The 12,823-nt window shown below is 47.4% G+C and overlaps 1 protein-coding gene across 1 annotated transcript in view; it reads left to right on the forward strand.

Moving 5' to 3' along the window:
• Positions 1–426: 426 nt before the first annotated feature.
• galnt18b (UDP-N-acetyl-alpha-D-galactosamine:polypeptide N-acetylgalactosaminyltransferase 18b) overlaps positions 427–12,823 on the forward strand; it is a 472,052-nt gene continuing 459,655 nt past the window's right edge. Inside the window, exon 1 of the mRNA XM_068046700.1 lies at positions 427–907. Coding sequence (XP_067902801.1) covers positions 670–907 — 238 coding nt within the window. The 5' untranslated portion in view covers positions 427–669. The remainder of the gene's footprint in view (positions 908–12,823) is intronic.

Genomic DNA, 12,823 nt, shown 5'->3' on the forward strand with positions numbered 1-12,823 from the left:
ACTCCGAGTCCCTCACTCCCATTCCCATCCCTCCGAGCCCCTCACTCCCATTCCCATCCCTCCGAGCCCCTCACCTATTCCCATCATTCCGAGTCCCTCACTCCCATTCCCATCCCTTCGAGTCCCTCACTCCCATTCCCATCCCTCCGAGTCCCTCACTCCCATTCCCAACCCTCCGAGTCCCTCACTCCCATTCCCAACCCTCCGAGTCCCTCACTCGCATTGCTCTGAGTGTAGTTGGTTCCAGAGTGGGTTGAGTTGCGGATGGAGGGTCCCTGGCTCTGCTCTCCTGGGTAAATAGCCCATTCTGCCCGCAGATGGAGCCAGTTAAGCAGCCGGAGAGCCTGAGGGAGAGAGAGGGGGAGAGGAGAAGGAGGGAAGGGGGTGGCCTGGAGGGAGGAGGGAAGCTGGAGGGGGTTGGGGGGTCTCTGTGCACATCTGCAACGACTCCAGTTGCCTCAGTGAGGACGGTGCAGGAGCGGAGTTAATCCGATTTGCAGCGGATTGAAGGTGATCTGGAATTTGCAGACATGTCCCCGCGGCAGTTTGTTGCTATTTGGGAATTTCCTGCTGCTGAAAGTGACCTGAGAAATTGCAGGGCTCCGGGATTGTAGAGAGAAGAGGGAGAGGGAGAGGGAGAGGCTGCTCCCGCTCCGCATTGTCGCAAACATGCCTTATTGTAGCAGGAAAACTCAAACTTTCCTCTCCACTTGTGTGATCCTGAGCGGACTCAGTAATCTCCTGTGTCTCATCTACATCGCCTGGGTCACCAACTACCTGGGCAGCGGATACATCAAAGTGCAGCCGCCTTTACCCGAACTTCACTTGCAGGAAGACAAGAGGGAGACTCTCAGGCTGAGGGAAAGGTTAGAGCGGCTGGAGAATGTTGTAAATCAGCATTTACAAGGTAAGAGACAGAGCCATCTCTCCAGCTGTGTTTTCACAAAGAGTATTCCACCTGTAATCTCCCTCCTCCCTATTCCCAACGCTGCTCCTGCCCCTTTGTTCAGTCCAGATGTCAAGACAACTCGAATCTTATTCCAATATTTTAATATCGGATGCTCCTTTTTAAAACAAAGCTTCACTGATCATTTTTAAAGGCACAGGTTGTGTTGTTAATCCTGGGATAGGGTTAATGCCCCATCAGGCCCCCTAATGCCCCATCAGTCTGTCCCTCTAATGCCCCATCAGTCTGTCTAATGCCCCATCAGTCCCCCTAATGCCCCATCAGGCCCCCTAATGCCCCATCAGTCTGTCCCTCTAATGCCCCATCAGTCCCTCTAATGCCCCATCAGTCCCCCTAATGCCCCATCAGTCTGTCCCTCTAATGCCCCATCAGTCCGTCTAATGCCCCATCAGTCCCCCTAATGCCCCATCAGGCCCCCTAATGCCCCATCAGTCTGTCCCTCTAATGCCCCATCAGTCCGTCTAATGCCCCATCAGTCCCCCTAATGCCCCATCAGGCCCCCTAATGCCCCATCAGTCTGTCCCTCTAATGCCCCATCAGTCCCTCTAATGCCCCATCAGTCCCCCTAATGCCCCATCAGTCTGTCCCTCTAATGCCCCATCAGTCCCTCTAATGCCCCATCAGTCCCCCTAATGCCCCATCAGTCTGTCCCTCTAATGCCCCATCAGTCCCTCTAATGCCCCATCAGTCCCCCTAATGCCCCATCAGTCCCCCTAATGCCCCATCAGTCTGTCCCTCTAAAGCCCCATCAGTCCCTCTAATGCCCCATCAGTCCCCCTAATGCCCCATCAGCCTGTCCCTCTAATGCCCCATCAGTCCCCCTAATGCCCCATCAGTCTGTCCCTCTAATGCCCCATCAGTCCCCCTAATGCCCCATCAGTCTGTCCCTCTAATGCCCCATCAGTCTGTCCCTCTAATGCCCCATCTGTCCCCCTAATGCCCCATCAGTCTGTCCCTCTAATGCCCCATCAGTCCCTCTAATGCCCCATCAGTCCCCTTAATGCCCCATCAGTCCCCCTAATGCCCCATCAGTCTGCCCCTCTAATGCCCCATCAGTCCCCCTAATGCCCCATCAGTCCCCCTAATGCCCCATCAGGCCCCCTAATGCCCCATCAGTCTGTCCCTCTAATGCCCCATCAGTCCCTCTAATGCCCCATCAGTCCCCCTAATGCCCCATCAGTCCCCCTAATGCCCCATCAGTCTGTCCCTCTAAAGCCCCATCAGTCCCTCTAATGCCCCATCAGTCCCCCTAATGCCCCATCAGCCTGTCCCTCTAATGCCCCATCAGTCCCCCTAATGCCCCATCAGTCTGTCCCTCTAATGCCCCATCAGTCCCCCTAATGCCCCATCAGTCTGTCCCTCTAATGCCCCATCAGTCTGTCCCTCTAATGCCCCATCACCCTCTAATGCCCCATCAGTCTGTCCCTCTATTGCCCCATCAGTCTGTCCCTCTAATGCCCCATCTGTCCCCCTAATGCCCCATCAGCCTGTCCCTCTAATGCCCCATCTGTCCCCCTAATGCCCCATCAGTTTGTCCCTCTAATGCCCCATCAGTCCCCCTAATGCCCCATCACTGTCCCTCTAATGCCCCATCAGTCCCTCTAATGCCCCCAGTCCCCCTAATGCCCCATCAGTCTGTCCCTCTAATGCCCAATCAGTCCCTCTAATGCCCCATCAGTCCCCCTAATGCCCCATCAGTCGGTCTCTCTAATGCCCCATCAGCCTGTCCTTCTAATGCCCCATCAGCCTGTCCCTCTAATGCCCCATCAGTCTGTCCCTCTAATGCCCCATCAGTCCCCCTAATGCCCCATCAGTCTGTCCCTCTAATGCCCCATCAGTCTGTCCCCCTAAAGCCCCATCAGTCTGTTCCCCTAATACCCCCTCAGTCTGTCCCTCAGTGCTCCATCAGTTTTCCCCCTAATGCCCCATCAGTTTTCCCCCAATGCTCCATCAGTCGCCCCCCCTAATGCCCCATCAGTCTGTTCCCCTAATACCCCCTCAGTCAGTCCCTCAGTGCCCCATCAGTTTCCCCCCCAATACCCCATCAGTCTGTCCCCCTAATGCTCCATCAGTCTGTCCCCCTAATGCCCCCTCAGTCTGTCCCCCTAATGCCCCCTCAGTCTGTGCCTCTAAAGCCCCATCAGTTTCCCCCTAATACCCCCTCAGCCTGTCCCCCTAATATCCGATCAGTCTGTGCCCCTAATGCCCCCTCAGTCTGTGCCCCTAATGCCCCCTCAGTCTGTCCCCCTAATGCCCCATCAGTTTTTCCCCCAATACCCCCTCAGCCTGTCCCCCTAATATCCGATCAGTCTGTGCCCCTAATGCCCCCTCAGACTGTGCCCCTAATGTCCCATCAGTTTTTCCCCCTAATGCTCCCTCAGTTTATCATCACAGAGTCGAGGTGCCAGTTGTGACTGAAGAGTGAGCAATCACTCTGCTGAAGAATGTTACTGTTTTTATTCGCACAGAATTGATAAAATCTAACATAGACTGCGAGGTTTAGTAACGCTAACCCTAGTAATATCGGCCAGGGCAGGAAGTCTGTTTCTCGCCCAGGGTGAATTTCAAACGGGGCTAATTCACCCCAAGGGGGGATAGAATCAAACACAAAACTAGTTCATCAAACTACATATGTTTGAGTGCACTGATGGAATTATTTATAAATGGAATCTAAACTCTCTCTGAGTAAATGGGTTTGGAGTTTGAAAGCTGGCTATAATATCGATTTAGTCGAAGGAAACCAAGATATTGGACAGTGAAAAGTTCTAAAAGTTCTTTTGTTATGCTGTGGCGGAGAATCATTAGTGTTGTTGCTTAAGCAGCTCTACCAGACTTTCACCATACATTGTTTATCGCAAACATTTCTTCTCACAGTAGCGAGTTGCTGAGAAACTCAGTGGAGACTGGAAGATTCCGCTGAGGTTTAGAGGTTGCAGTGTGCTCTCGATGATGTGCAATGTTGGCTGATACAAGGCTTTTAGTCCATTTTTGTCACTGTCAGACCTGATTCTTTATATATGAAAAATAGGAGTAAGCCATTCAGCCCCTCGAGCCTGCCTGATCAATAAGATCATGGCTGATCTTGGACTTCAAATCCACTTTCCCGCCTGCTCCCCATATTCCCTGAGCCCCTTAGTGTCCAAAACTCTATTGATCTCAGTCTTGAATATACTCAATGACTGAGCGTCCAAAGTTCTCTCAGGTAATAAATTCCAAAGATTTACAACCCTCTGAGTGAAGGCATTTCTCCTCATCTCAGTCCTAAATGTCCGACCACTTATTCTAGGACCATGACTGCTAGTTCCAGACTTCCTTCTGTGCAATACAGCAGAGAAGGAGGACATTTGACCCATTGTGTCAGTTCTTTGAAAGAGCTTCCAATTAGTCCTACACCTCTTGCTCTTTTCCCATAGCCCTGCAAAGGGCAGTGGAAGTAGATTCAATAATAACTTTCAAAAAGGCAATTGGATAAATACTTGAAAAGGAAAATGATTACAGGGTTATAGGGAAAGATCGAGGGAGTGGAACTAATTGAATAGTTCTTTCAAAGAGCTGGCACAGGCGTGATGGGCTGAATGGCCTCCTTCTGTGCTATATGATTCTATGGGCTGAAATTTAACTGGCAGGACCAGGTGGGTTTAGGAGTGGGTGGGAGATTAAAACAGGTGAAATTGAAAGTACATTGAGAAGCTGGCTGCAATCATCTCCTTCTGTGTTAGGCTGCACTCAAGATTCCCCCTTGTGAGAGTTTTTTTTTATTTATTCATTTCACAGGATGTGGGCATCGCTGGCTAGGCCAGCATTTATTGCCCTTCCTATTTGCCCTTGAGAAGGTGGTGGTGAGCTGCCTTCTTGAACCGCTGCAGTCCATGTGGGGTAGGTACACCCACAGTGCTGTTAGGAAGGGAGTTCCAGGATTTTGACCCAGCGACAGTGAAGGAATGGCGATATAGTTCCAAGGCAGGATGGTGTGTGACTTGGAGGGGAACTTGCAGGTGGTGGAGTTCCCATGTATTTGCTGCCCTTGTCCTTCTAGTTGGTAGAGGTTGTGGGTTTGGAAGGTGCTGTCTAAGGAGCCTTGGTGCATTGCTGCAGTGCATCTTGTAGATGGTACACACTGCTGCCACTGTGTGTCAATGGTGAAGAGAGTGAATGTTGAAGGTGGTGGATGGGGTGCCAATCAAGTGGGTTGTTTTGTCCTGTATGGTGTCGAGCTTCTTGAGCGTTGTTGGAGCTGCACCCATCCAGGCTAGTGGAGAGTATTCCATCACACTCCCGACTTGTGCCTTGTAGATGGTGGACAGGCTTTAGGGAGTCAGGAGGTGAGTTACTCGCCACAGGATTCCTAGCCTCTGACCTGCTCTTGTAGCCATGGTATTTATATGGCTATTCCAGTTCAGTTGCTGGTCAATGGTAGCCCCTAGGATGTTGATAGTGGGGGATTCAGCGATGGTAATGCCATTGAATGTCAAGGGGGAGATGGTTAGATTCTCTCTTGTTGGAGATGTTCATTGCCTGGCACTTGTGTGGCGCGAATGTTACTTGCCATTTATCAGCCCAAGCCTGGATATTGTCCAGGTCTTGCTGCATTTCTACACGGACTGCTTCAGTATCTGAGGAATCACGAATGGTGCTGAACATTGTGCAATCATTAGCGAACATCCCCATTTCTGACCTTATAATTGAAGGAAGGTCATTGATGAAGCAGCTGAAGATGGTTCGGCCTAGGACGCTACCCTGAGGAACTCCTGCAGTGATGTCCTGGAGCTCAGATGATTGACTTCCAACAAACACAACCATCTTCCTTCGTGCTAGGTATGACTCCAACCAGCGGAGAGTTTTCCCCCTGATTCCCTTTGACCTCAGTTTTGCTAGGGCTCCTTGATGCCATACTCGGTTAAATGCTGCTTTGATGTCAAGGGCAGTCACTCTTACCTCACCTCTGGAGTTCAGCTCTTTTGTCCATGTTTGAACGAAGACTGTAATGAGGTCAGGAGCTGAGTGGCCAATTTCAATATGATAATCGCTCAGTTGCGGGGATATTACCCTGACCTTTGCAATTTAGCTGGTTTCCTGGGCTTCCTGGAACTCAGCAGTGAAAACACAGGTGAGAACGCAGGTGAGAACGCAGCAGCAACTGAGGGGACTACAGACATGACAGGGAAATCTGTCAACAAGTACTGAAACCTTAACAGCTGCTTTCTTGCATGTTTATGGGAAAGACTTTGTTCACAGGCCTTATGCTGAGAGGTGACTTTCACAACATTGGAGGTTATTTTGACAACTTTGGACGTGTGTACGTCTGATCTCCACTTTGGAGTTCTGATCTTTCAGATTCGCATGGGTGCTGCTTATGCTGTTTCCCTTTGACCTCAGATAAAGACCAAGATGAGCAATCGCATTGGGGAGATGGTGGTGTACTGTCACTGAACTAGTAATTGAGAGGCCCGGGCTAATGCCCTGGGGGCATGGGTTCAAATCTCATCATGGCAGCTGGTGGAATTTAAATCTAATTTATCAATTAATAAATATCTGGAATTGAAATCAAGTCTCAGTAATGGTGCCATAAAACTATCATCAATTGTCAGAAAAAAAACATCTTGTACAATAATGTCCTTTAGGGAAGGAAATCTGCTATCCTTACCTGGTCTGGCCTACATGTGACTCCAGACCCACAGCAATGTGGTTGACTCTTAACTGCCCTCTGAAACGGCCAAGCAAGATGCTCAGTTGTCAAGGGCAATTAGGGATGGGCAACAAATGCTGGCCTTGCCAGTGACGCCCACATCCCATGAAAGAATATAAAAACCAGCAGCAACAGCCAGCTCCTGACAGACCTGCAGCTGCACAAGAGAGAGGGGAGCAGCAGAGAGATGCAGCTTGCAGGAGTTCATACCTGTAACCCAGGATCTGCAGGCAAAGGGTCCACGTCCTCAACATGTTGGAACACCAGTGGCTCAGGGTGTTATGTCAGTTGGTGATAGCCTGCTAGAACAAGACATGCTGCCAAATGGACTGAGTGGCAGGATATTGCCTGGTCTGGAGGGCATTAGCTGTGAGGAGAGGTTGGATAAACTCGTATTGTTTTCACTGGAACGACGGAGGTGGAGGGGCGACATGATAGAGGTTTACAAAGTTATGAGCGGCATGGACAGAGTGGATAGTCAGAAGCTTTTTCCCAGGGTGGAAGAGTCAGTTATTTGGGGACATAGGTTTAAGGTGCGAGGGGCAAAGTTTAGAGGGGATGTGCGAGGCAAGTTCTTTACACAAAGGGTGGTGAGTGCCTGGAACTTGCTGCTGGGGGAAGTGGTGGAAGCAGGTACGATAGGGACGTTTAAGAGGCATCTTGACAAATCCATGAATAGGATGGGAATAGAGGGATACGGTCCCCGGAAGTGCAGAAGGTTTTAGTTTAGACAGGCATCAAGATCGGCGCAGGCTTGGAGGGCCGAATGGCCTGTTCCTGTGCTGTACTGTTTTTTGTTCTTTGTTCTGGCCATACTTCGCCAGTGGCTGTCAAAGTCACCACTGCCCACAACTTCTTTGCCTCTGGTTCCTAGCAGAGTTCTGTCAGATCTCACAGTTTCTAGCCCACAAATGTATCAGACAGATGACTGATGGATTGTTTTCCAGGGCAGGCAATTTTGTCAACATTGCCACTGATGCAAGTCAGAACGAGTGTTCAGTTGGATTTGTGGCTTCGGCTACCTTTCCACAGGTGCAGGGTGTCATTGAATGCACACGTGGCAATTAAGGCAGATCATCCAGGAGTGTTCCTCAATGTGCAGCTGGCATGTAACCACGAATCAATCATTGTGCAGGTGTGAGCAAGATTGCTGGGAAGCTGCCAAGATGGTTATGTCCTGTGGCAGTTCACCCTCGCTAATCACGTTGCACCTTGAACTGGACTTAACGCCTGGCTCTAAAAAAATAAAGAGTGGTGATATTGGGGGACTTTAATATCAATTGGGATAATGTTAGAGTAAGGGGAAAGAGGGGGAGAAATTTCTGAAATGTGTTCAGGAGAACTTCCTTAATCAGGATGTTCTTGGCACAACTAGAAAGGAGGCATTTCTGGATCTGGTGCTGGGGAATGAGGTGCACCAAGTGGACCAAGTGTCTGTGGGGGAGCACCTGGATAAGAGTGATCATTGTATCATAAGGTTTAGACGAGTAATGGAGAAAAGCAAGGAACAAAATAAGGTAGAACGTCTAGATTGCAAGAGGGCTAATTTCAAAGTGATGAGAAAGGACCTCGCCAGCATATAATGGAACCAAAGACTGACAGGAAAATCTGTAATGAAACAATGGGTTATCTTTAAGGAAGAGATGCTTCGGGTACAGGCTAGGGACATTCCAACAAGGGCAAAAGGTAGATGAACCAAGAACAGGGCTCCTTGGATGACGAGGGAGATAGAGATTATGATAAAACAAAAAAGAGGGTGTATGGTGCATATCAGGTGAATTCTTCAAACAAGAACCAGGTTAAATACAATAAGTTGAGAGGGGAGGAGAAGAGGAAAATAAGACTGGCAAAGAGAGAATATGAGAATAGAATGACAGTCCACCGGCATGTAAATAGGAAGTGGATAGTAAGAGGTGGAGTGGGGCCAATCAGAGACAAAGAGGGTAATATATGCTTAGAGGCACAGGGCAAGGCTCGAATACTTAATGAGTACTTTGTGTCGGTGTTCCTAGCGATGAAGAATCTGACAAAATATTGGTAGAAGTGGAGAAAGTAGAGGCAATGGATAGGGTAAAAATTAACCGTGAAGAGGTACTAAAAAGGCTGGCTATGCTTAGAATGGATAAGTCACTTGGTCCGATGGTTTGCATCCCAGGTTGCTAAAGGAAGTGGGAATGGAGATAATGGAAGGACTTGCCATAATCTTCCAATCTTCCCTGGATACGGGGAAGGCGCCAGAGGATTGGAGAGTGGCAAATGTAACACCCTTATTCAAGAAAGGGTGTAAGGACAGTCCTAGTAATTAAAGGCCAGTTAGTTTAACATCGGTTGTGGGTAAGGTTTTACAAACAATAATCAGGGAAAAGGTCAATGGGAACTTGGAGAGATTTGAGTTAATTAAGGAGAGCCAACATGGATTTGTAAAAGGCAGATCATACTTGATTAATCTAAATGAAATTTTTAGGAACATAGGAACAGGAGTAGGCCATTCGGTCCTTTGAGGATGTTCTGCCATTCGATAAAGTAATGGCTGATCTGGTTGTGGTCTTAACTCCACTTTCCTGTCTGCCCCCCAGAACTCTTGACTCACTTGTCTATCAAACAGCTATCCAACTCAACCTTGAATAAATTCAATGACCCCGCCTCCACTGCTTTCTGGTGAAGAAGATTCCACAGACTAACAACCCTTTGAGAAAAAAAATTCTCCTCAACCCATCTTAAGGGAGAGCTCTTATTTTTAAACTGTGTCCCCTGGTTCTAGTCTCCCCCACAAGAGGAAACATCTTCCCGGCAGCCACCCTATCAAGTTCCCTCAGGATGTTATATGTTTCAACAAGATCACCTCTCATTCTTCTAAACTCCAATGGGTAAAAACCCAACCTCCTCAGCCTTTCCTCATAAGTCCTTCAACCCAGGAATGAGTCGAGTGACCCTTCTCTGAACTGCCTCTAATGCAGTTATATCCTTTTTCAAATAAGAAGACCAAAAGTGAACACAGTACTCCAAATGTGGTCTCACCAAGGCCCTGTACAGCTGCTGTAAAATTTTCCTACTTTTATTATTTTTTTTAGAACATTACAGTGCAGTACAGGCCCTTCGGCCCCATTCCCCTTGCAATAAACACTAACATCCCATTTGCCTTCCTAATCACATGCTGTACCTCCATGCTAACCTATTGTGATTCATGTACCAGGACACCCAGATCCCTCTGTACCTCAGAGTTCTGCAGTCTCTCTCCATTTAAATAGTATACAGCTTTCCTATTCTTCCTACCAAAGTGGACAAGTTCACATTTTCCCACATTAAAATCCATCTGCCAAATGTTAGCCCACTCACTTAACCTATCTATATCCCTTTCTAGCCTCTTTACTTCCTCTTGACAACTTACTTTCCTACATCTCTTGGTGTCATCAACAAATTTAGCTACTATACATTCAGTCCCTTCATCCAAGTCATTGATATAGATTGGAAATAGTTGAAGCCCCAGCACCGATCCCTGTGGCACTTCACTAGTTACAGCTTGCCAACCTGAAAATGACCCATTTATCCTGATCTCTGCTTCCTGTAAGCTAACCAATCCCTTATCAATGCTCATATGTTACCCCTTTACCATGCTCTTTTATTTAGTGTAAGAATCTTTGATGTGGCACCTTATCAAATGCCTTTTGAAAATCCAAGTACGCCACATCTACAGGTTCCCCTTTATCCACCTTGCTTGTTATTTCCTCAAAGAACTCTAATGAATTGATTAAACATGATTTCCCTTTCACAAAACCATGTTTTGCCTGAACCCATTATGATTTTCTAAGTATCCTGCTATAACCTCCTTAATAATGGATTCTAGCAATTTCCCTATGACAGATGTTAAGCTAAACTGACCTATAGTTTCCTTCTTTCTGTCTCCCTCCTTTCTTGAATAAAGGTGTTAAATTTGCGATTTTTCAACCCACTCAGACCCTTTCAGAATCAGATTATAACCAATGATGGAAATTGGGATTGGAATAGATAGGTGCTTAATGGCTAGCACAGACACGATGGGCCGAAGGGCCTGTTTCTGTGCTGTATAACTCTATGACTCTATGACCTCTACTATCTCTGCAGCCATTTCTTTTCAAACCCTAGAATGCAAGGTCCTGGGGACTTGTCAACCTCCCTGGTGGTGGTGATTGTTTTAAGTTCCTCCCTCCCTTTCGCCTCTTGATTTTCAAGTATCTTTGGAAGGTTTTCTATGTCTTCTACAGTGAAAACAGACACAAAATACCAGTTCTGTGCTTCTGCCAGTTATGCGTTTTTCAAGTGGGCGGCACAGTGGTGCAGTGGTTAGCACCGCAGCCTCACAGCTCCAGCGACCCGGGTTCAATTCTGGGTACTGCCTGTGTGGAGTTTGCAAGTTCTCCCTGTGACCGTGTGGGTTTTCATCAGGTGCTCTGGTTTCCTCCCACAGCCAAAGACTTGCAGGTTGATAGGTAAATTGGCCATTATAAATTGCCCCTAGTATAGGTAGGTGGTCGGGGAATATAGGAAAGGTGGGGATGTGGTAGGGATGTAGGATTAGTATGAATGGGTGGTTGATGGTTGGCACAGAGTCAGTGGGCCGAAGGGCCTGTTTCAGTGCTTGTATCAATAAATGCTAATTCCCCAGACTGTCTCTCCAGAGGACCAACACTAGCTTTAGTTACTCTTTTCCTTTTTAAAATACTTGTAGAAACTCTTACTATCTGTTTTCATATTTCTAGCTAGCTTTCTCATACTCTAATTTCTCCCTCTTTTATTTAGTCATCCTTTTCTGGTTCTTTAAATCTATCCAATCTTCTGAGTTGCCACTAATGTTCACAGAATTGTACAGTGTTTCTTTCAGTTTGATACTATCCTTGTAGTGTGTGTGAGTCCCCTGTGGAGTCTCACTTAGGTTCGGGGCCTTACTCTGGACGTAACAGGAATGAGTGACTCGACGCCAAATCGTCTGTTAAAACAGTAATTTTATTGAGTAATTATTAAGTAAATATTGAAGAATTATGAATGATAAAAATAGGAAAGAAAGATAACTTTATTATAAAGGAAGGAAAAGAGTATAGAAAGACAAAAAATCTTATAGCACACTGCTATAACCCCAAATTAGTCTGTTCACAACAGGTCCCTAAAATGGTACCTTTCCCCCTTGGTACATACATTACCAAGACTCCAGAGAACCTTGACGGGGGTGAACTGTCTTGGTCAGTCACTCCGTTGATGTCCCTTTTTCCGTAGTCTTCAGTGGATGACGAGTCCACTCCCACTGCAGCCCTGACTGTTGGATGCTGTGCCCCTCTAAGTCCAATTTCTGTCTCCATTCCAGCTGTCCGAGGCCTCCATCAGACTTTCTCAAAACAAGAGTCTGACAACTATGAGTCCTTATCGAATTCTTCTCACAAGCACAACGAAGCTCATCAGGCTGTTGATATATCCTTTGAAGGTGTCTCTCACTGCCATCAATTAGGCTATACTATCCATCAATTAAACTCCATCTTCTGACTTCACACCCTAGTGAGAAGGAAGAGTAAGACCCATTAGGACCAAGGGGGAAATCTGTGGGTGGAGCCAGAGGACATTGGTAGGGTGTTGAATGAATACTTCACATCTGTCTTCACCCAAGAGAATGAGGATGTAGATATGGAACTCAGAGAGAGAGACTGTGAGGTTCTTGAGCAAATTGTCATAGGGAGTGACAAGGTATTGGAGGTTTTGGCAGGCTTAAAAGTGGACAAATCTCCAGGTCCGGACGATTTGTGTCCCAGGATGCTGTGGGAGGCGAGGGTGGAGATTGCAGGGGCTCTGACCCAAATTTTTAATTCCTCTCTGGCCACGGGGGAGGGGCCAGAGGACTGGAGAACAGCTAATGTGGTCCCACTATTTAAGAAAGGTTGTAGAGATAAGCCAGGGAACTACAGACCAGTGAGTCTCACGTCAGTGGTAGGGAAACTATTGGAGAAAATTCTGAAGGAAAGAATCTATCTCCACTTGGAGAGGCAAAATTTGATCAGGAATAGTCAACATGGCTTTATCAGAGGGAGGTCATGCCTAACAAATTTGATTGAATTTTTTGAGCATGTGACCAGGTGTGTAGATGAGGGTAGTGCAGTTGATGTAGTTTACATGGATTTCAGCAAAGCCTTTGACAAGGGCCCACATGG

The sequence above is a fragment of the Heterodontus francisci genome, chromosome 14, assembly GCF_036365525.1.
Source record: "Heterodontus francisci isolate sHetFra1 chromosome 14, sHetFra1.hap1, whole genome shotgun sequence".
Classification (NCBI taxonomy): domain Eukaryota; kingdom Metazoa; phylum Chordata; class Chondrichthyes; order Heterodontiformes; family Heterodontidae; genus Heterodontus; species Heterodontus francisci.